Raw genomic sequence first — 21,687 nt, 5'->3', positions numbered from 1 at the left:
TTAGTTGAGAAAGCAGAGGTAATCACTGCAGATGAGCACAATTCTGTGCTCGAATAAGTTGTATGCTAAAAAAAAGCAGCCTGAATGACCTTGAGATTCATGTCAGGCACAAGCCTTATGATTCGCCGCAACCAAGACACTTTTGTACCGATCACTTTCGTATATGGAACCTTTCTCCGGTATCCCTTTCGAGGCTGATTGTCCAACTTTTTCTGCCTCCTATCTAGATATGTACTCGTCTCCCCGTCCTTCCAGCCTCCCTCCAGTCACCAGTTCCATCAACATCTGACGTCGATGCTGAAACTCAGCACGTCACACATTCTCGCCGCAATTGTGGCTTGACTGGAAAGTCACTGGAGTTTCGTTGCCTGCGCCACAGTCCTGTTGAAATTCAGCCTGCCGATCAAACAGCCGGCGACCGACCGCAACCACCTCCATCCTTGCAAGTTCAGCGTCTCCTGTTTGAGAATTCGAGAAAACCCAAGGCTGAACCTCGTCGCGTGGTAAGCATCGTTGTCAATTATTACATACTCCCTTACTCCTTACTTCTATTCGGCTCACCTCTTCCCGGTCCCTTAGCCGAACCTCCACTGCATTCTTGAATAATTTTTCGGCTCCTATCCATTCACAGCGATACCTTGTAGGCCCCACACGACTCGCTTGTCTATCACATGAGCTCGGACACGTTCATTACGCACTAGCTCCGTCGGACTAAAACCTCAGAAGCCCAATAGTCATTCACACCTTGTGGCCTTCCCTATTCGAAACCTCATCACTTATTTCGGGACTCAATGGTTGACAACCGCAATCTCAATCTCCCCAAATGGTCCCGCTTGATACACTTCAAGTAATCCTTTGGTGGCCAATGCCAGCACGTGAAGAAGAGCCTGGGCACCCACAATCTGAGAATTTTGCGTCGGTGGAAGAAGCTCGTCCAGCGTAATCTTCATGCCTTCTTGTTGCTCCCCTGCCCGAGTTTGTATCTTTGCGTTGACAAATATAAGAAAATTGCACGCTTCATTCTCTAGCGTAGCAGCAGCCAATTGGTTTTGTGCTGCTGTTTGCTTGTCAACGGTTGCGGAATGATCATACCACTCAAAGTCCTGACTAGCATTCATTCCTAACTGTATGTCAAGGTCGGCGAATTGATCTTCAATGCTCGTGAGTCGTGAAGTCTCTGCTTCTTGACTGCCGAGTCTGGGAAGAGATGGGCCTCGACCCAGCAATGGACTGGCAGAAGGAAATCGTGAAACTCGTCTACCCAACGCGAATGGGGTCCGAGTTCCGTACCGCCGTGGAGGCCACCGACACCGACACTTGAGCTCAATCTCGGTACAATTCCACTACCCAGTGGTTGCACAGAACTTTGACGAGACCCGAAAACGTTCCATGGCATGCTAGATGAATGATCCGGGAATGGCGGAGGTGCACGTCGATCCACTCCACTTTCAATGTTGAAGACCCCCCCCTGCAATATCAAGCCGTCATCATCGCCATATGCGAAACCATCGCCTTCCTCTCCACGAGCAACCCCCTCTTGTGACGTCGTTCTTGCCCGTACTTGTCTTTCCTCCTCTTCTTGATCATCATCGTCTGGAGAACTAATACGAGACCACTGCTTGCTGGACTCTGGACCATTCAGCATCTCCCAGAGTAACTGACCACTGAAAATCGACAGAGGATGTGGAATTCTATCTTCACCAAACGTAGACGCGACATTTCCGATTCCTTGACGGAGAACCCAGAATTCAGCATTTCTCTTCGCCTCAAAGCGTGAGCGTTGGCTCTGTCTACTTTCAAGGGCTGCTTTCATATTGGTGAGATAGTGTGCATTCCAGTCATTCAAGTCTCGGTTACTCAGTTCTGTCCACTGATCTGGTCGAAGGGGCTTCGGAGCTCGCCCTTGACGCTGCGGTGCTTCTGTTGTCTCAGGTGCTTCTTCAGAAGGATCAACTGAGGATGTCGCACGTTTGGTTGGTTGTGCTTTAGCATCTGTGGGATGTGGAGTTACTGGGGCCTCTGACGGAAACGCTTGATCGTCGTCTCCAAACATCACAACGTCATCGTCACACTGGAAATCGTACCGGACTGGATTGTTCCCTGCTGTGGTAGTCTGCCGATCTATAGATCCCCTCTTGCTGATACCCGTTGGACTGGCCGGCCGGTGCTCTCCTATCTCTGCCACATTTGAGTCTTGAACATCCGTAGACATCACAGGATGAAGAAAGCCATCGTCGTCCACATCAAATACTGGATCATTAATGATGGCAGGTTCATCATAGAAGATAGAAGGTGGTTGTCCAGCATTTTCACCGGTTCTTACGGCTGAACCGGTACCCACGCCACGGTTCATATCGAACCTAGCGACATCTCCAGGGGTATCGAATGATGGTACATCAAAGCCAGTTTCATCTGGATCGGCGATGATGAGACTTGACTGACTTGAAGGCAGAGGGCGAGGAGAGGATATATTTGAAGTCGCCGAACCACCCGAAGAGAAACCGAACACGGTAAGATCGAAATTGATGTCAATATCTGGAATGAAGTAGGGATCTTCAGCGAGGTTGAGTTGCTCGGGCCTTGTGTCTCAATGAGCCTTTGTCATGCTTTCAAAAACGACCTGGTTATCTCTACTGACCTCGCCTTGCCAATGCCAGGATTCAATTCCATCTCCTTGAAAACGTGTTCCGTTCCTCTCAACTTGTCCCTCAGGTTGGCGACATCTGCCAACACGTACCCGCATTGTTGCGAGTACACGCGTGACACTCCGAAGCTACAGTCGAAGTCAGCATTTCTGTGACGAAGGTCTCGATCAGGCTAAGGGGAAGACGTACAGCAAATTGCCCTGCAGTCGCAGTGCTATCGGCAATTCGGGTTCTTTGATGGTTTTGCATGCCTTCGGCAAATCTACGTCGAGAATAGCCCGACGAGTGACCTTTTTCAAGTTTGACTTTGAACCCAGTGTTGCAACAAGCCTAGTATGAGGTGATTTTTTGGGAGTCAGTATTGGTAAGGATACGAGCATCAATATGGGAGAACGTCGGAGGTGGGGAACGAAGGAACAGTTGGATGCAGTCAATGATACCAGATCGTCGCGACGCCATATTGGCGATTCGTCAGTACTATTTCATGAGCACAATCAGCATTACTTGGTCTTGGACAAAAGAGGAATGTCTCTTTTTGGAAAATGTGAGATAACACTCACTTTCGTGGCTATAGAACATCTTGCGTTGATGCTGGCCGCAGCCACGTACATCTGTATTTCCTCTGTTGGAATGAAACAGTCCACCAATTTATCTTGCAATCGAAAGAGGAAGAGCGGGAAAGGGCAAGAAAGAGAGCGAAATCAGAGTTGGACGTTGTAGAGAGGATATGAATGAGCGCTTCGTCGAGACCGAAACTGTCCAAGACACTCCACAACAACAGAAGACAATTCAGTTCAGTCAAAAAGGGCTGTCATTAATTCAATTTGTATCCTTCTATCCACTGACCATTTCCAATGAAAGTGAATCGATTCGTACTTCCTTTCCTTTCCGAATGACGACTCCGATCCTAATCGTACCTCATCAAACAAAACGAGCATTTGGATTCTTGAATCCAGTAATCGGCATTGAGGGTCGATTCTTCTTCCGGTATGCAGGGCAAGCTTTCTACTTACATAGGCCCATGGTTGCCCTCTTTTCTTCCTTCATCCTCTAGTTGGAAAGAACTGATACATACCTCTCCGATCATTTGAGCAAACAGGCCGCTCACTCAAATCATGCGCAATTCCAAAGAAAACATTTTTGAAGCTTTTGTTTCTTTTGTACCGAATGTCCATGAGACCCTATTAATTTTCTTTTTTCTTTTTCTCTTTCCCCCCTCGCCCTTTACTCGAGCGGGATGCCTTCGTATTCTCCATATCCTAAAGCAAGGTTCATGTTTTCTGTGCAAAAAGACGTTAGCAATCAGTCCGATGTTCATAGAGACCGCGTGGGAATAAACTCACGAAGACATTGCGTGGCAGCACCCTTCAACAAATTATCAATTGTGGCGCAAATCACCACTCGCTTCCCACTCGAGTGGACTGCAAAACCACCAACTTCAACACCATGACGATGCGCAATATTCTTCACCAAAGGAGCCTCGCCGATGATCTTCAATAACTTCTCTCCAGCGTAACGGTCTTGATACAGGTTTCTGATGTCACGGGAGTTCATCTCTTCTTTCAACGGTATGTTGATGGTGTGATGGATACCCTGGAACCAAACAGCTACGTGCGGAACAAATGCAACGAGAGTGCCTAATTGGGTTGAGATTTCCCGTTCGTGGATGTGGTCTGTCAAACTGTAGGGGATGATATTGTCGGTTAAATTCTTGACGTCGTTCTTTGGACTTGGTTTGGTGCCGGCGCCAGAGTATCCAGAGACGCCAAACACTGTAGGTTGGCCACCAAGATAGGGCACCAGAGGGGCAATACCAAGCTGAGCAGCAGTGGCATAACAACCGGGGTTGGATATTCTTGTCGCCTTTGCTATGGCTGAACGGTCAACCAGCTCGGGCAGACCGTAGGTCCAAGCTGGATCGAATCTATAATCAGCACTCAAATCAACAACGACGCTGTTCTTTCCAACTTGGTCAATGGCATCCACAAACGGCTTGCAAACCCCATTCGGCAGAGCCATGACCCAGCAGTCAACGTCACCATTCTCTTCCATCTGGCGGACGTCTTCGACGTTCAAATTTTCATAAATGATCTCGCGTTTGTCATACCCGTTGAGCTTCTTTCCCGCGAGTTCTCGCGAAGAAACGTGCCGCAAATCCATATTGGGATGACGGTTTAGGAGGTCAACTAGAGCCTTTCCAGTGTAACCTCGAGCTCCAATAAGTGCAACTTTTGAAGGCTTGTTGTTTGAGCTGTTCTTGGAACCAAGAGGGGGGTTAGGGTTGGTCGTCGAATATGCGCGTACCGAAAGAGCGGGTCTGGTAACATATCTCGCCTGCCTTGCTCCTCCTAGCGGATTTGTGTGAGTAGAGAATGTTCGTTTCTGTGCCAATCCCGCAGACTTGGCAGCTGAGCTGGCCAGGTTTGAAGCAGCGCGAGCAGCTCTTTGAAGCTTGGACTCGAGGTTGATATCACCGAACATCTGTCGTCCATGTTTGGTGAACTCCACCATTAAGTCCTTGACCTCTTCACTTGTCTCGAGACCATACCAGAAGAGAACTTCACCATCTTTGGAGAGACTGCCGTCAGCCTTGTCGAAGAACCAAGTCAAATTCTCGTCATCCTCCTTGACAGTCCACATCAACTTGGGGAAGTCCTTCTTGATGGCAGCAAAGATGTTGTCTGCGACGTTGGTAAGCCAGCCATTCTTGGTGATTGTTAATGTAGCCAAATGAGCCAGGGCCGTCTCTGCGCTTGGTGGCAGCACAATGCCAAAAGCTTCCATGGGCTCATCGAAGTAAGCCCGAAATTCTCGAGTCTGCAGATTTTGAACATATCGATCAACAACAGCCTTAGCATCAAGTCCAGCACGATCACGAATAAGGACCTCTTTAAGCTGCTCGATGTCCTTGAATTGATCGATGGAAGTGTTGACGTGGACTTTGTTTCCTCGACGGATCAGAGTTCCAGCCCCGGAGTCTGTAAATAGCTCTTTCTGTAAATCTGCGGGATGGATGATGGCGACACTGGAGCTTCGAGGTAAGTCCATCAGAAGCTCTCGCATTTCCTTGATCTTTAACCTGGTGCCGTGACGAACCCACCACTGGGTCATGAGGTGATCATACTCCTCGTCCAAGTTGATGGCAGAGATCTTCTCTTTGGTATCGCCGTTGAACAACCCGCCTTTCTCCGAGAGGTAGACAATTTTCAATGGCTGAAGTGCTCTAGCCAACTCACCGGCCGCAACGTCAGCATTGACGTTCAATACCTGCCCCTCGGGCGATTCAGCCATCGATGTAAGGATCGGAAGACATCCTGCTTGAATGGCGGCCTCAATAGGCTTCTTATCGACACGGTTAATCTTCCCAACAAGGTTGTATTTCTCTTTATCGAGATAATCAGCAGTGAAGACACCCGAAGTAATCGGTCTCGCCCGGACGCCTAGGCGCTCGAGTTCTTCTACCAAGCGCAGATTCTCTTCCAGGAACAATGCACGTGCGATGCCCAGCGTTTTGGGATCCGTGACCCGAATGCCGTCTTCGAAGTGTGGTTCAACCCCAGAATCTTCCAAAATCTTGTTCAACTGTGGCCCAGCGCCGTGAACGACAACTGGATAAAGGCCAACATGATTTAGAAAAGCGAGGGCGGAGGACAGTGTCTGGAGGTGCTCGGTCAAGATAGCACCACCGACCTTGATGACTGCAAATTGCTGTGAGGAAACGGAGCTGAAATGTGATAGATATTGCTGAACCTCCCTCTTTGACCCAATGTTACTCAGTAGTTGTACCACTGTTGATCTTGTGGAGGGATATGGTTCTGAAGGGGAGGAGTATGCTCGTCGAGAAGAAACCTGCTGTACAGCGAGAGGGTAATATGAGGATCTAGCAAAACGGAGAGCTCGAGTGTTTCGAGGACGGGCAGAAGAAGTCGTCGCTCGCGTTACCGCCCGTGCAGCAGCTGCACCTATTGCCGGCATCGTGCTTCAAATCATGCGGCAGCTGATGGAAAGAAAGAGGTCCTGGATTGGGGTGATGGCGGTTCTTGACGTCGAGCTTGAGAGGAGGACTGCACAAAGGGAAAAAATGCTGGAGAGTGCCAGCCGCAAGAACCTCGAGAGTAAACGCCAGGCACTCTATGGCAACAGCAACAAAATTTGAGTAAGATGGTCCGTCAATTGAATTTTTTTCTTTTTCCTTTTTTTTTTTTGGACTCTGCACCAGATAAAATATTTGCGGGGTGACAATGTGAGTGCCTCGATAGTGAACCAACCCCAGAGCTGCTGTGCTGCTTCTCCGACAGAATAGTGGACACTGGGCAGTTGGCAAGTACCCGGCCAGAGCGCCGACCTTCGGCTGAGAAGAGTAGGGGAAAAAAAAAAAAAAAAAAAAAAATTGGAAAACTCTTCACATCTGCTGCCAACGTGCTGATTGAGCGGATCGCGTCTAATCTGAAAATGTGATTGACCCTGTGGAGTACAATGATTCAGAATTCGTCGAACTGCAAGGTAAAATACTCTTCTGAAAATTCTACTCGATCATTACACGAGCCGGTTCCCCAACGGGCAAAATATTCGGATCACATGCATATTGTTTAGCAATATGACATGGAGGGGATCATCTACAACAGTTCTGCCAGTTATCTGCTTTTTCATGTTGGAAATACAAAATCCAGCATGTGTGCAACAATTATGAGCAGCAAGCCGACTTTTTAATATGGAGCAGGAAGGATTCACGAAGTCCGAGGTAATGATGCCAATGATATCCATTTTCATATACGCCAGTTTGAAACAGCCCATGGTATTATTGTAACAAGTCGCCCATTGATTCTTCATCCGCAGACTCCTTTGAGCAATGTTCAAGAGCTTCTCATCACGCTTTCAATCTCCGCCAGCACTGAGGAGACTTTTCCTGTTCATAAACCACAGCAACGCAATAGATCTTGAGATCCTAATTCTCTGCAGGGGATAAAGTGCTTTCCACCAGTTCAAATTGTACACACGCTAGCCCAAAAAGACGGAGTTTGATTTCGATTTCATGAGGAACATTTCGGGAGGCCTGTCTCTTCGTGATTGAGTTTGACGAGATAACTAGCGGGTAGCAACCACTGTTCCGAGTCAGTAGGCGATTTTCATGTTCCTGCAATCGATAAACGTACCGGCTGGGACGATGATGACAATGAGAAGAACGATTATGCCAACAATCAAACACATGCGCATCTTCATATCCTTCCACCACATCTGTTTTCGAACTCGATTTGCCCCTCGTCGGAATCCCTGAGCGGAGACGGCAAGGTTATCGGTCTTATCTTGGAGGGAGTCTAATCGCTCGCCTCTTTGGGAGACTTTGTTGATATTTTCACGCATCACTCCGACGGTATCGTCGATTTGCTGGTGATTCCATGTTAGAAAAGTTCAATCATGGCCCGAAATAGGGTCGAAAGGGACCGGGAATCAAGTGTCACGATAAACAGATGGTCGATATGTGGAGATTGATAATGGTGGGCTGAGCAGAGGTACTTGCTGTGCGCTGATGCAATTCTTGATGAAGAATCCAATCTGCGACACCTCAAACAACAGAGCCGCCATCATCCATTCCAATGTCCTGCATTAGATATGCCGCGTAGGAACTGCCATTCACATACCGCTTGTAGTGCAGCCGTTCTTTGATTGCCACCCGGCTGCGCACCACCACCGCCTTGTCCCCCCGAGGGGATGTAGGGGTCATAAGGTTGTTCTCGTTCAGCCATCGTTGATAGAGTTGGGGGGGCTTAGTTGTCGACTGGAGGATAATTTATCTCGGCGAGGAGATTGTTTGCGACGATGATAGAGAGGTTGGTAACTGAGTAAGCGATCGTGAAGTGGTAAGCTAAGTGGTGAGTTGATGATGGACTGGGAATGGGAGATGAATCGGAGGTTGAAAGCTGACAATGGGCTGGAAATCTGGCGGCTTTTTGGCTGCGACAAGGGGAGGCAGACGCCAAAGCCAGACGTTGGAGGCCCAGAGGCTGGTTTGTGGCAGACACTTCTGAGACGAGTTGCGCCACCTAAACTGTTTCACGGCACGTGATTCTCCTTCTCCCTGGTCCGAGTTTCTTTTGTTAGTAAACTCAGACTTGTGCACCTTCGTTGACGCTTTGTGAAGATTCTTTGTTTCAAGAGAATGCTATGGAAATGAACGTCGCTTCCACTTAATATCCCTTCATCGATCTCAATTAAAGACGCAAACCCCGTCAGCGTCCAGGAAATGGTCGGGCTTTTTTGCCACGGCCTCCGATGGGAGTTGAGCTTCAAGCGAGGCAGTGCTCTGGGCAAACATGACGACGCAGCGACCAGCTTCCAGCTCGAGCCACCACTCCGCAAAAATCCGCAGGCTACATTAATAGCGCACACCGGTTTGACTTTATTTCTGCACAAAGCGTAGGGGGCCAGTATTCTGTGATCTATATGGAATACTCGTCCAGTGAGTCCGTCTGACAATTCAACATCTTACGACCGCATTAAATCTGCTTCTATTGAAATCGCACATTCTTCCATTCATCAGACGAGCCCGCCGAGATACATTTGCGAAATTTGGGTTTGGCGAACTTGAAGCCAATTGAACAGCTCGAAAGCGAGATGAACAGTCCGCCAATCAGTGACCTGCCAAGGCTGCTTGTAACGCCCGCGGATCTGAATTGAATGTCGTGCATCATTGATGTAGACTCTTCAGCTTTCGAATGGAAGAGACTTCAATGTCCTATGTCCATCCATTTGTAGAGGACCTGCATATTTCGCTGTGTTCATCGCCCTGCTTAGCAACATCTGACCGAACCCCGTGTCCTGTCCGAATTCAGGCCGAAGCAACCTGTTCTCCATTGAATTCGTTGACGATTCAACGGAATATCAGGATGGGTTCAAAAGGGTTCATGTATGCCAAAATGGTAGCAGCGTAAGATATCTTCCCGCTTTTACAGACGTTTGAATGTTCGAGGACCCTTACTGATGAATGCGACAGCTTTTTAATTGTCGGCGTTGGAGGACCGTGGCTCACATTTTCGTAAGGCCAGCCCTCGCCTGCTTTTCACCATCCCCAATACACGTTCTATCCTGAAATTCTTCACCTTTGTCACGCTCGCCTTCTGTGGAGCAAACATAACTCAATTTTCCTCCTCACAGCCTTGTGCCAGACCCGGAAGAAATCAAGAAGAAATGGAGCCCGGAACTGCGCCAGCACCTGGAGGAAACCCGAGAAGAGCGTGAGAAGAACATGGAACTTTTTTTTGCCGACTTGAAAGAGTTAAGTAAATCCAACTTGAATATCTGGATGGCGATGAGAGAAAGAGACATCAGAAGGAAGCAGGAAGCAAAGCAGAAACAACTGGAAGAACGAGCACTGGAGCGGCGGATGAGGGAGGAGATGAGAGCAGAAGCTCTGGGAGCTCAGGACAAATAGTCCCCGGCAGACGACTTCGATGCTGTTCTCTCAAGCATTGAAGACCGGTTTTGGTTTTGCACATGTGTTTATGCACGTGGCATTGCGCGGGGGGAGAAAATCGTACCTCATACAGCATCTTCTGAAGAAATCCGTCTCACGATATGTAACAAAAACAAGGAGGTTGGATGACATGTTCAATGGTTGGGCGAATACTGTCCATATTTGGGTGCCCGATGCTGAAGCTCTATGAGTAATGTCTGGTCCACTCATCTAACACGGGAAAATTTCAGATTCCTAGCTTGACAGTCATTCAGCTCGCGGAACGCCTCATGTGTTGAAAAGACTCCATAACTCCAGCCCGTTGAACGCGGCCGCTTGAAGAAAATGATCCTGATGAGTCCTGGATCTCAGATCGAGCAACGCCGATGCCATACCTATCGTTAATCATAAACACCATTTGCCTGTCTCCTGCAGACGAGGTTGGTCGCTGAAACACAATTCTACTTCACCATCCACCATGCACCTCCCACAACGAAGAAAATAATCAATACAGTCAAAATCGCGGCACCAGCTTTGTCAGCAGTGGTGACTTCTTCTTCATGCAGATCATCTGGCCCGATATCACTTGAAGTTCCCGCGTTGGGATCGCCCTGACTGTTCCCTCCTGAGGTTTCAGTGACGGGCCCGGCCGATACATCGATCAAATTGGATTGAATGACTTCGAGAGCCGACATTTGTTCACCAACTCCAGTGCTGCCGTCGAAGGCTCCTGTGGTCCACTTCAATCCGCAAGATGTGCCCTGGTCCCCCCCCGTGCAAGTGGCAGCAGCCGCCATCGCGGACGTTTCCAAGATCGGCTTGAGGAGAGGGTAAGCAAAGGGTGCCCTGACAGCTGCCGCCGCCATCCACCTGGCGAGATATGCCTTGAAGGATCGTTGGTCGATGTTACACGTCCCCGTGTCTTCACAAGCAACCTCATATATCACATTGTTCTTGAGGAAGACGTCCAGATTCCCAATGATACCGTTGATTCGGTCGGCCCAAACCTGACTGCCGCCAGTCTGTTCCACAGTCAGTGATTTTCCCTCTTGTCGGTGGCCTGGGTTACTCACGAAGTTGTACATGTTGGCGGCTCCAACCAGGAATGTGCCAGCATTATAGGTCCATTGGATGTGGTCGAGCTCAGTACAGTTAAGAGTGTCATCGCTGCCATCATAAAAGTTATACTGAGCATCTCGCAGACCAATGGCGGAGCACCAATCCCACATTCGGTCAGCCCAATCGGCATAGGTTTGATTCCCAGTATAGACGGCTAATCGAGCACCCATGTTGAAGAAGCATCCATTGGAAATGGTGTTCTTGTAATTGTAGCCGTTGTTGAAGGAGAAGATTTGCCATTTCAAGCCGCCTCCACAGCTGGTGGTATCCCAACGAGCTGCTTGAGTATTAAAGACGGCCTGGGCTAGGGCGAGCCACTGGGGCTGGTCTGCTGGAGGATTTGGATATTTATTCTCTGCTGCCGAGAGAGCGGCCATTCCCCAGAAGGCTTGATCATCGTTCCCTTCGGTTTTGGTTTGATTGGGAGGCATGAAATCGCTGTCGGGACCAGCTTGATGAAGCAGAGCCTGGGTGGTAATTTCATTGTAAGTATCGTCTCCGGTGAAGTACCAATAGTCGATCAGGGCTCCAAACATGGCACCTGCTTCCCACCAGTAATATGGTGCTGGAAGATTTCCAGGAACATCCCCTGGCCGGTAACCAGTATAATACGACACCATATTATCCGCGACCTGCTTTGCGGCGGCCTTTACGGAATCTGGGCTTTGTAAGTCGAGAGTGATTGCTTGGACATGTTGAGAGCAGAAGAGGGTTGATAAGCATATCGAGAGGAGGGATCTTCTTCTGAAGGGTTTCATTTTGCGATTTGAGGTTGGATCTGATTACGGTAGATTATTGTAGTCGTGAGACAACTTTCGAGAGGTCTATATTTTGGTCCAATCCAAATAGTTTGCTGTTATTGCTGTATCTCGTATTAACGACCGTCGAGATCTCGCTCCCGGATACCGTCGGTTCGGTCACGTCGGGGGGCAACCTGCAGGATTGGGGTGCGGTAGATCCCGGATCCGCAGCTGCGGGCGAGCTTTGAGGTGAACAAGGATAGCGAACGACAGACAGGATTGTCAAACTGAGCGAAAGGGCTCTTTCACATCGAGTGAATGAGGTGTATCTCTATGTTTCCCAGCAGTGAAGAGACGGAAGAGAAGACAAAGTACCAATGTGGTGGAATGCCAGGCACAACGGGAATGCATTTTTACTTTAGGTACATCGATTTCGTGCAGGGATGTGCAGGGTGGGATTGCAAGGCCATGGCAACGCAACGCAATGCGAGAGGCCGAGTGAGGCACTGCCATGCTGGGCAGGACAGAGTTAGGTACGAAGGCAGCGAGTTCTGATGCAGGCCGCCGGCTTGGAGCGGATGACAGGACCAGCAATGGCCAGGTTTGCAAGGGACTAATGACGCATCGGGCTTCTGGGCTGCCCACAATCGCAACTTGGCGGGCGCATCTGCAGTGGTGCTAGAGCCGCTTTAAGTCACTAGCAAGCTGACTTTGGAATGCCAAAAAATTATTCGGAATGAACTCACAACACGACCTTCGACAACCGTCGTGCTCCCAGCCTCCTCAAATACAAATCGCTCTGCTACTTGGACGTGGCAATCCGCCTCCCAACTGCAAACCGCAACCAACCAACGACCAACGGTTGCTGACTCTTCTGCCCAGCCGCCCAGCCTCGTGCCCAGGCGGTTCACCCCTGTCGATGGTCCCTCTCTCCGCGTCACCACTTTGCTTTTGCCATCTCAAATCGTCTCGAGAATACTGCGCAAGACTCTCGGCTTAATCTGCGAAGCGCTCAAATCGACTTCTTTTCTTTCCACTTTATGGGTCTCCTGGATCTCTTATCAGATCCGTTTCTCTTCATGTCCCCCCTTACACCTCTACATTTCCGGAGTCTTGGACGTCCGAACATGCTACCGACTTCAGCGCAAAAATCCTTGGTCATGTTTCATAGGCCCAAAAATTTCCTTCCAAATCCTGTCAGGACGACTCGGAAACCCACCTCCGGCTCTCAATGACCTGCTCATTACATAAGGCATAAAACCAAAACCAGAGTCCGACCACTTGCCCTGCGTCTCTGTTCCAGTCTGGTGGGGGATCTCTTTTGTTTGCGTAGCCTTCCTTGGTTGCCAAGCTGCCCTGTGCCTTCATCTCCTCAGTTTTTGATGTGGACATTGCAGTGTCGCCTTGTCGTTCTCTTGGGTCTCTGGTGGCCTCAGAAATTTTGCCCAAACAGTGACGTGGGAAGCATGGGTTCAAGCCTCGTGTCGGTTGTTCAAATTGAAATCCCGCGGAACATCTCAAAACATTTTAGGGAAACTCGTGTTGTCTCCAGATGAATCCCTGATTGTTTTTTGGCTAGGGCAATTTGATATTCAATGTCTGTTGGCAATTTCCTCTGCCGGGAGAGAACCAGATTTCATTGCGCTTGTGACCAAGAACAAACGCCCAAGGCCTTAGTCCCTAGTCACTTCTACCAGAAACCCCCTCCCCCCACCGACCAACAACGATGATGTGTTGGTTGTACTCGAGCCTCCTTATTTTCAGGTCCGCTGCATGATATGGCCAGTACGTTGTTTGCATGGACTGACAAGTATAATTGGCAACGTTTCATCTTGGATGGCACTTGAAGTATGCGAAGGAACCTTGCAACTGGGAATAAATCCATGACCACGGTGGAACGAGAGCAGAGAGAAAAGCTAGTGTTGAGAACATCCTTGATCATGGAACCAAGCAACTCACGCCCTTCTCCTTGGCCATGGTGATGTGGCCCTTTGCAGGTTCATTCAGTCCGTCGATGTTAAGCCACCGGATGCCCAATGTCAAAATCGAACATCGCTCCCTCCTGCCGCTGTCTTAGATTGGCAAGGAAACCATTTCTCTGACTCCTACTCACTTTAGTTTGTCTGATATTGATAACTCGTGTCAATGGAGTTCCCTAAATCAATTGCGCAGTCGCGATACATTTGAATCTGTGCTGCTTACGAAAAGCAGAACACCAGCCGATCCAACTGCCCGCAGTTCCTGCTAGAACGGTCGTCCCTATCCATTTCACCAGTCACACATCATCCTATCAGCCAGGCCGTTTCCAGGTCCCGGCCAACAAATCAGAGACAATTAATATCCTTAACTGGGAGAATGGCAAGAATTTGCAGAAGGCGTGTCGCAAAATCTGACACCCGTCGCTTATCTTCCTGCAGCGGACAATCTTCTGAAGTATGTCACCGATCAACCATAGGCTCGTGGACTTGAAGCTCGATTTCTCCTTCTATCCTCGACGGCAGAAGAAGAGATAGAGAAACTCAGACTGTCCCATTCAAAAGGTTGGCAGTTGATGAGGTGAGCTAACCCAGCAATGCATGTCTATCTTGATACAGGTATTGGTCCATATCTGACACCTTCAGACGGAAACGACACGCTTCCATGTTGGAAGACAAGGCTACGGAACTATAGGAGTATTTATTCGTGCAGGGCCAGCAGTCAGTTTATACATGGGAGAAAGGGTTATTCATGAATTTGTTCTCCGGACGAAGAGAATGGCCTGTCGCTGTGTTCAAGAACTCAAGGAGCTGCGAAATAGACATTCACGTGAGAGGGAACACCAGAATCCGAGACCAACTTAGCGAGAAAGAGAATGATTCATAACATGCTTTGACTCCCATTGATAGAATACGGAGCAGTATCTAGGTCCTAGCCTCACTCGGCTTCGCTTTGCTTTGCCCACTCTGACAGCCCTGCAGCGTTTTTACTCCCAACTTCCTTCATAGCAGTAGTTGAGAATGGGACCGAGAGAATCCCACGGATTGTGGAGAGCGCCTAACTCCAGTCCCATTACTTCTCCTCGACACCTTTTCTTGTCTCCCAATTTTTGGTGTTGTCTCGACGCGAACCTTATCCCCATACGCCATCTTCTTCAGCTTCTCACTTTTCCTTCTCAGCCTTCAGCAACTGGAGAATCTCACTTTCCTTGTCCCCGACCACAGCCTTGCCCCTGGCCCAATCCACCACGACCGGTCTAGTAAACGCGTCACCATCCGCCTTGACCTTGCGCAGAGCATCGCCATGGCTCGCTGCGCCCTTCACCAATTTACCCGCCATTCCGTTGCCGACGTACTCGAAGATGCTCTTCAGCTGATCAGGCGTGGGCGGAGCCTCGGTGACTTCGAGCTCGAAGGGGTCGCGCGTCACGGCCTCATTCTGGGGGGTGTGGTCCGATGCCTGGTCCTCGGTGGCCGTCTGGCTGGCTTGGGCGGAGGCTTGTTTGAGGATGTTGGAGACACGCACCGAGGCGGGCAGGGAAGGTCTGTGGAAGAGGGTGATTACATCGAGGGTTTTCGACTGGGTAAAGTGATTGTGAGGAAATGGTTCTCATTTTGCTGGGCTCGTTTGTAGTAGACGAGGACCCAAAGAAGAAATACATCTCTGATAATCGAACATGGCATTGAGGCATGAGAGAATAGACACTTACCAGGCGAAACATATTTGATACCCAACCTTTCATAGGTTTTGGGTGCATATCAGAATGGCGTGATATGGATAGAGGAACGAGACCGGTATATAGCACAGTGCAATCCAAGCGAGATACTACTGCAACGACGTCATGGCAAACATCGAATCACGTGACTCTAAGCCTTGGTCTAACCCCGGAATGTACTAGTGAATGGGTACTCTGGAGCATAGTGTGGAGAGAGGCTACTCATCGGTGTTGGCGTGAGCTACCATTTTCTGGAGGGTAAATGGCATGACAGAAGCAAAATGTCCATGTCTAAGTGAACATCTACATTGCGTCACATACGATATAATATCTCCTCCAAATCTATCCACGCCTCGTCAAAGATAAACTCCGCTCACCAGCCTCACCGTGTATCATGATGTCGACTCAGCTCAGACCGCACTGGCCATGACTTCAACGCACCCGGCTCAACGACGACTAGGTCTACTTGACCTCCCGCCAGAGGTTCGTCACAAGATATACAGATATTTGTTCTGCCACAAACCCTTGCCCATTACTTTGGGCTCAGGAGACCGCATTCCCCAAATTAACGAAACTTGGCTTGACGTTGATGAGACTGAGCCGACTTTCTACACCGAGATCTTCAGAGTAAACAAAGCCATTTCCTGCGATGCTCTCCAATTTGCATACAGCGCCAACAGTTTCCGGCTTTTCACCGACCTACATAGCTTCTGCCGTCTAGGAGCCACGGCATTGGCCTCGATCAGGACGTTGGCGATATTCAATAATTGCTGGAAACCGGGAGGCCATATCAGCGTCATCTGGGATACTTTTAACCAGAGATGTCCGAGTTTAGAGTACCTGATTGTGCAACCCTCATCGCATATCCTTTTGCAGGCGATCCCTCACCTGAAGGATTTTTTTGCTTCAATTCCTCAAAATGAACCGAGGCCAAGGCTAGTGCTGGACATCCATGTTTGGGATCGACATTTCTCATTCGACATTCCAGATAGAGAACACAAAAAGGCCCTGGAGGAGCTGCATGGCACATGGGGGGCTGCTGGTTGGAGAGGATTCGCCGACCCAGAGGAAATAGTCATGCGAATGCCCAGGCATGTAAAACAGATTGATTTCGTTCTTGAGATGGGCCCAGGCGCTGTGCAAGCCTTGAATGAATTCTTGCACGAATCTCCCAATGTCTTTTTCGTCGAAACAGATGAGCAACTATCGTATAGTGGTCACCAGCGAGAGGGTCGTCGAGCACACCATTGTTATTATTGGGAAGAGCGCGCAGTCTGGAATGATTTCGGGCCGATTTCGCTTGCCGAGAAATGAGCTCTCGAAGATTTTGGACCAAGGGTAATCATCGAAGAACGGGAGAAATTGCCGGCTTGTAGGATATCAATGGAACAATAATGCCGTATCTGTGGTTTGGACATCAGAAACCTGGGCCCTTGATCTCGAAAATGAGTATGTTTATTTGTCAACCTCTATTTACATGCCATCCATCGAAGATCACCGTCACCGACCAAGATAGATTAGCATTTCCAAAGAGCTTTGCGACGTTCTGCTCACTCTGCCCTATTTGGGCAGACAATTCTGTCAAGCACAAGTGTCCATGAGCTATTCACCAGGATGACAGGACCGGGCATGTAGTCGGGAACATTGGGTTTGTATGGCTTCACCATGGCGCAAAGCTGGGCCACAAACATGAGTGTCGTACAAACCTGGATCTGCTTCGCCTTGACGGGATTCTCAAGCGAAGGTCGACAACCTGCAACCTGTCAGGCCGAAGAGTGGCGCTATTCCGAGGCTGGCCGTTAGCATTTCTCGTTTCCACACGCCATGGCGCTCGGTTGCGGGTTTTCCTCTCCGGTTTGGTCTTTTCTCGATGAAATCTCGCCTACCTATACAAAGGCTAGGAAAGGGGGGTCAAGCCGGGATGGTCTTTTTTCTTCTTTTTGAAAGTCACTGACGCTTGGATGGGTTAGCCAACAGCCACCTGCAGCCTCCGGAAGATTTGTGGCGCAAACGGATAATCTCATGGTTCCGGTTTCAAACATCAAAAAGTTCCGATCCTCGATCACTCAATTGACTTCATTCCCAAACCCCAACATAGCATTGCCTTTGGTTTCAAAAGCGTATCCACATTTTCGGATTCCTGGATGGCCATATCAAGACTCACAGCTCTTGGTAGTAGGTTACCCTGTTTATTCCTGGCGCTACAAAACCACAACGGTCGAGATCAATTCACGGTCGAACTAAGAATCACAAATAACCTTACGGAGGGCTGGAGATCCACGAGTCTGGTGCCGTCACTCCTTTCCGGCCTTTGTGCAACATGCTCTGTGAAACATCTGCTCCACTTTGTGACAATCCCCTGTTCGTGAGGAGCTTTGGGAGTCTGGGAGACGCAAATGCCAGAAAAATTTTTATTGAACGATAATTCCTCACAAAGTTGGGTAGAGAAAGCCGAGATTGCGGGTCATTTCGACAAGAGATAGTCCAATTCACCCTTCGCGTTTCGAGACAAGAAATGTTCCTCATTCTGCGGGTCCAGTTCAACCGCAGATTGATTGCTTTGAATGTCCGAAAAGGTGAAGAACCATCCATGCTATGCATTATCAACGTCGAACATGGCCAAGGCTTAGGAGAAAGGTGGTCGAAAAGGTGTTTCAAGTGTTTGGATTGACGTGATAGTCGCTCGGTAAGACCAACAATTTCCGGCGTGTCAATGGATACGGGATCGGGGTGAGAAGTGTGCCGTCGTTATTCAATGTCGTGAACTTCGAGACAAGCTGTCAGGCAAGTCAGAAATAGCGTTAGCAGAGTTTCCGGACTCGCAGAAGTACCGTCAATAGCGCCCTTTCAGACCAAGCAGCCCCGGCAAACGGGCAGTCAGCGACTAGGTGAACGATGCGATCTGCAGGGGCACCAATCGGGGATCCTTGAACGGGAATGGTGGTTCGGTTAGGGAGTGATACCATTGGCTACCCCCTAAACAGAGCTCGAAGCAGTGTCCACTCCCCCTTTCAGATGGTCTGCGTGACAAGCCTAGGTCTGAAATTGCTGTGGTACAGGAATCCTGTTTGACGTAAAGTGCTCACTGGTCTCGCTTTCTCAATGGGCGAATCGCATGGGACGCCTGGCCACGAGACCGACCAAGATAGACAAATAATGAGGGTGAGAAATTCCATCTCTGGTGAGTGACGAGCAACGAAACCGCCAAATAGGAGGGTCACCTTTTCTTGGAGAAAATGGACAGTTCTAGTGGTGGGAAATACGCCAGTCTAATTGTCGGCTACATCCAGTGACTAGAGCCACCACAGGCTTCAAGTGAAGTCCAATCGTGCTTTTGCGAAGCTTCCTGAGTGGCGCCAATGAATGTCGTAGATGCGTGGTAGTCTTAAAAAAAAACATATCTTGAAGATCGATCTGGTAAAAGCAAAATGGGTTGCCACCATCCGGTCCAAGTGGCGGTTTCTAGGAAAAATACGGCTGGCTGAACTTCCAGGAGGGGGAGGATGGTCAAAGATTAGAGAGGAGTTTGAATGAGGTGGGTCAAGTGTTGATCTTTGAGAGTGCGCAGGGGACTGGAAAAGTGAGAAACAAGCAAAAAACGCCTTTCAAGCAGCTCCACGCGATCACGGAGGGTGTGGTTCGGCCCAATGGTGGTGGCAGCCACATGGCTCTGGAGATTGCTTGACGCGCTGAAAAAAGCTAGCCATCGCTAAAGAGTTAGTTGCCGAATGGGAGACATCACGAATGGGGGTGGCGTAAGTTAAACAGGGTTAAACAAACCGGGGGCCTTCGCCCAATAGGGTCCGAATTCCAGCAATGGTGCAGAGCATCAACCTCTGCCTGTGTGTTTCCTTGAAGCTAAAGGCTTTTCCCGTTTCCCTTGACATCTTAGGACCTGCCGGGAATGAACAAGTTGCAGATGGTCAGAAACGACTCTGGACTTCGTAGCGACCTTTGAGCTTGTACGAATGGGGATGGCAAGAGATTTGTACACCTGGCACGACAGGTAGAGTGAGGGATGTTGAAGGAGAATCAGAAAAATATCGGATCGAGTAAGAAATGACGGATAGAGGTTCGCATGCCGAAGAAGATCCGATGCATCCGTCAGACGATGAATCGTGATTTTGTACTCCCTATCCCTGCGGAATATTATCTTCATGGGTAAGGGACTCCGTGATGGTGGAGGTGGTGTCGTCGGTGATGGAGATGGAGGTTTGTTTTGAACAACTCGTTCCTTTTTCTTGTTCAGAACCGAAGTCAAAGATGGACAGAGAAGAGGCTTAACCTGTACAAGATTGTACACTCCCTTGGGACTCGCCCGTCGAACGGTAGTCTATCATGAGCCAGAATCGAGAGACTCTTTTGGTATCGTATTGCACCTTTCAGTCCTGGACTAGCAGTAGCCGAAGTTTACGAGCAAAAAGGTGTGAAATCAACACACGGACCATCACGGGTCACGACCAACTGACCAAGACCAGGGGGACGGTTTTTTCTGGGTGGATTGGCAGCGCCCACTAGAACCGTAACTGCTTAGTCCCCCAGCGGAATCGGGGATCTGAAAGATGAAAGATGTCAATGATGAGGACTCCGGATCTCAATGACAAGAGGATCGGCGCAAAATAATGCCATGGTACAAATGGTTTGAGGTGACTGTGTGTGGAACTTAACGTAGACAAGGCCAGAAGGCTGTAAGAAACCTGCGCCGCGCGGTTCTTGTTCAAGTGTCTGCGCCTGCGTTCTCATCAACGGATACGTGTAATTCTACCATGAGTATTTACTGATGATACCTTTGAGTTGAAGATTAGCATATGATGTGAATTCCAAATTCTCCTATCTCACCCTCGTCCCCCCTTCCTCCCTTCGCCCCTCTCTACGGTAACCCCGTATTCCTCTAGTCTCGCATTTGTTGACTCGGCATTATGCAAACCCACCACCAGACAAAGGACCCTGACATGTCCCAGGTGGACAAGTCGTGCCGGAAAACATTACTAGTCGGTGTTATGAGCAGTACATCGACCAGGTTGTGATGAGTGCCGGATTCCAGCGTATGCGTGACAACTGGCATTTCGGGCAGCTGGTCTGCTCCGGCCAGTCTGGCACCTTTTGCACGCCGAGCTTCGCCGGCGCTCGCTGGGGTTGGCTCTCCCCTACGCACCCACTCCACCTCTGGCATTGGCATTTGGCATTCGCATGCGGGCACCGCATTTTTTCGGCCTCGACCTTAACTAGGTCACTGGGAGGCCCCAAGCTACTTCCAGCATAGTCCTGCCTCAGAATCCAATTTCTCGCGATCCCTTTTGGGTGCAAAAACTCTACCTGCAGCCCCTCGGGGTCCAGACTGTGAATGCTCAATGGGGAGAAAACTGACCATGCGACCTAGGCCCCATTCCCACGTCTCGACCTTTTTGCCTTGTCGGCTCTCCTGACCCTTACGTTCTTTAGCCTTTCCCGCCTGCGTCCATCCAAGTTGACATAGTCCTGAACTCTGAATCATCAATCAATCATCGCCCTCGACGCATCCCATCATGCACTCTCCTGTCCTGGTCCATCCAGACCTTGGCTATCCACAGCATCCCAAAAGCCTTTGACGTTTCGCTGCTCGCCGCTCAGCTACCGCTGCCATGTCTCTTCACATCCTAGCACCTCCTGTCTCCGCTGTCCATTTTTGAACAAGCTCTCCTCTTTTTAGGCGACGCAGGCGACAGGCCCGTCCAGCCAGCCGGCCGCCAGCTGCCCGCTAAGAACGCCATGTGCTGCCCCGACCAAAAGGATCGCGCCTCCGATCAACTCTGCAATCTTTGAAATCATTCTCCAACTGCTCTTCCCACAGCCTGATCACAGAGTTTCTCTCTCCTCTTCTCAATTTTCTCCCCATGAGATCCTCGAAGAGCTCTGCTTCAGCACGGGTTCAAGAAGATCTGCCCAACACCGATAAAGGCGCTTTGTACTGCCCTTCTCCCTTCCGCATGTCCGACTGATCGCCATCGAATCTGAGTCCATGTAGATCGTTTTCCTTGATTATCCAACGAGCCGAGTTGACCA

General features: G+C 49.5%; 7 protein-coding genes across 7 annotated transcripts; 2 read left to right on the top strand and 5 right to left on the bottom strand.

Moving 5' to 3' along the window:
* Positions 1 to 788: 788 nt before the first annotated feature.
* Positions 789 to 1,118, bottom strand: Z518_01419 (uncharacterized protein; the record flags this gene model as incomplete). Its single annotated transcript, XM_013422019.1, has 1 exon — positions 789 to 1,118. One exon carries the CDS (start codon positions 1,116 to 1,118, stop codon positions 789 to 791), a length of 330 nt encoding a protein of 109 aa, XP_013277473.1.
* Positions 1,119 to 1,120: 2 nt separating this feature from the next.
* Z518_01418 (N-acetyl-gamma-glutamyl-phosphate reductase) lies at positions 1,121 to 6,620 on the bottom strand (the record flags this gene model as incomplete). Its single annotated transcript, XM_013422018.1, has 6 exons — positions 1,121 to 2,579; positions 2,639 to 2,773; positions 2,835 to 2,975; positions 3,086 to 3,154; positions 3,874 to 3,925; positions 3,989 to 6,620. The coding sequence occupies 6 exons, from the start codon at positions 6,618 to 6,620 to the stop codon at positions 1,121 to 1,123; spliced, it is 4,488 nt and encodes a 1,495-aa protein (XP_013277472.1).
* A 1,137-nt stretch (positions 6,621 to 7,757) lies between these two features.
* On the bottom strand, positions 7,758 to 8,389 carry Z518_01417 (uncharacterized protein; the record flags this gene model as incomplete). The annotated part of the gene is made up of 2 exons (XM_013422017.1): positions 7,758 to 8,030; positions 8,285 to 8,389. 2 exons carry the CDS (start codon positions 8,387 to 8,389, stop codon positions 7,758 to 7,760), a joined length of 378 nt encoding a protein of 125 aa, XP_013277471.1.
* A 1,140-nt stretch (positions 8,390 to 9,529) lies between these two features.
* Z518_01416 (uncharacterized protein) lies at positions 9,530 to 10,074 on the top strand (the record flags this gene model as incomplete). The annotated part of the gene is made up of 2 exons (XM_013422016.1): positions 9,530 to 9,570; positions 9,798 to 10,074. The coding sequence occupies 2 exons, from the start codon at positions 9,530 to 9,532 to the stop codon at positions 10,072 to 10,074; spliced, it is 318 nt and encodes a 105-aa protein (XP_013277470.1).
* Positions 10,075 to 10,556: 482 nt separating this feature from the next.
* Z518_01415 (uncharacterized protein) lies at positions 10,557 to 11,972 on the bottom strand (the record flags this gene model as incomplete). The annotated part of the gene is made up of 2 exons (XM_013422015.1): positions 10,557 to 11,117; positions 11,169 to 11,972. 2 exons carry the CDS (start codon positions 11,970 to 11,972, stop codon positions 10,557 to 10,559), a joined length of 1,365 nt encoding a protein of 454 aa, XP_013277469.1.
* Positions 11,973 to 15,092: 3,120 nt separating this feature from the next.
* Z518_01414 (uncharacterized protein) lies at positions 15,093 to 15,651 on the bottom strand (the record flags this gene model as incomplete). Its single annotated transcript, XM_013422014.1, has 2 exons — positions 15,093 to 15,509; positions 15,640 to 15,651. 2 exons carry the CDS (start codon positions 15,649 to 15,651, stop codon positions 15,093 to 15,095), a joined length of 429 nt encoding a protein of 142 aa, XP_013277468.1.
* Positions 15,652 to 16,071: 420 nt separating this feature from the next.
* Z518_01413 (uncharacterized protein) lies at positions 16,072 to 16,959 on the top strand (the record flags this gene model as incomplete). The annotated part of the gene is made up of 1 exon (XM_013422013.1): positions 16,072 to 16,959. The coding sequence occupies one exon, from the start codon at positions 16,072 to 16,074 to the stop codon at positions 16,957 to 16,959; it is 888 nt and encodes a 295-aa protein (XP_013277467.1).
* Positions 16,960 to 21,687: the final 4,728 nt, after the last annotated feature.

The sequence above is a fragment of the Rhinocladiella mackenziei genome (assembly GCF_000835555.1).
Source record: "Rhinocladiella mackenziei CBS 650.93 unplaced genomic scaffold supercont1.1, whole genome shotgun sequence".
Classification (NCBI taxonomy): domain Eukaryota; kingdom Fungi; phylum Ascomycota; class Eurotiomycetes; order Chaetothyriales; family Herpotrichiellaceae; genus Rhinocladiella; species Rhinocladiella mackenziei.
This window is presented reverse-complemented; position numbering and strand designations above follow the sequence as displayed.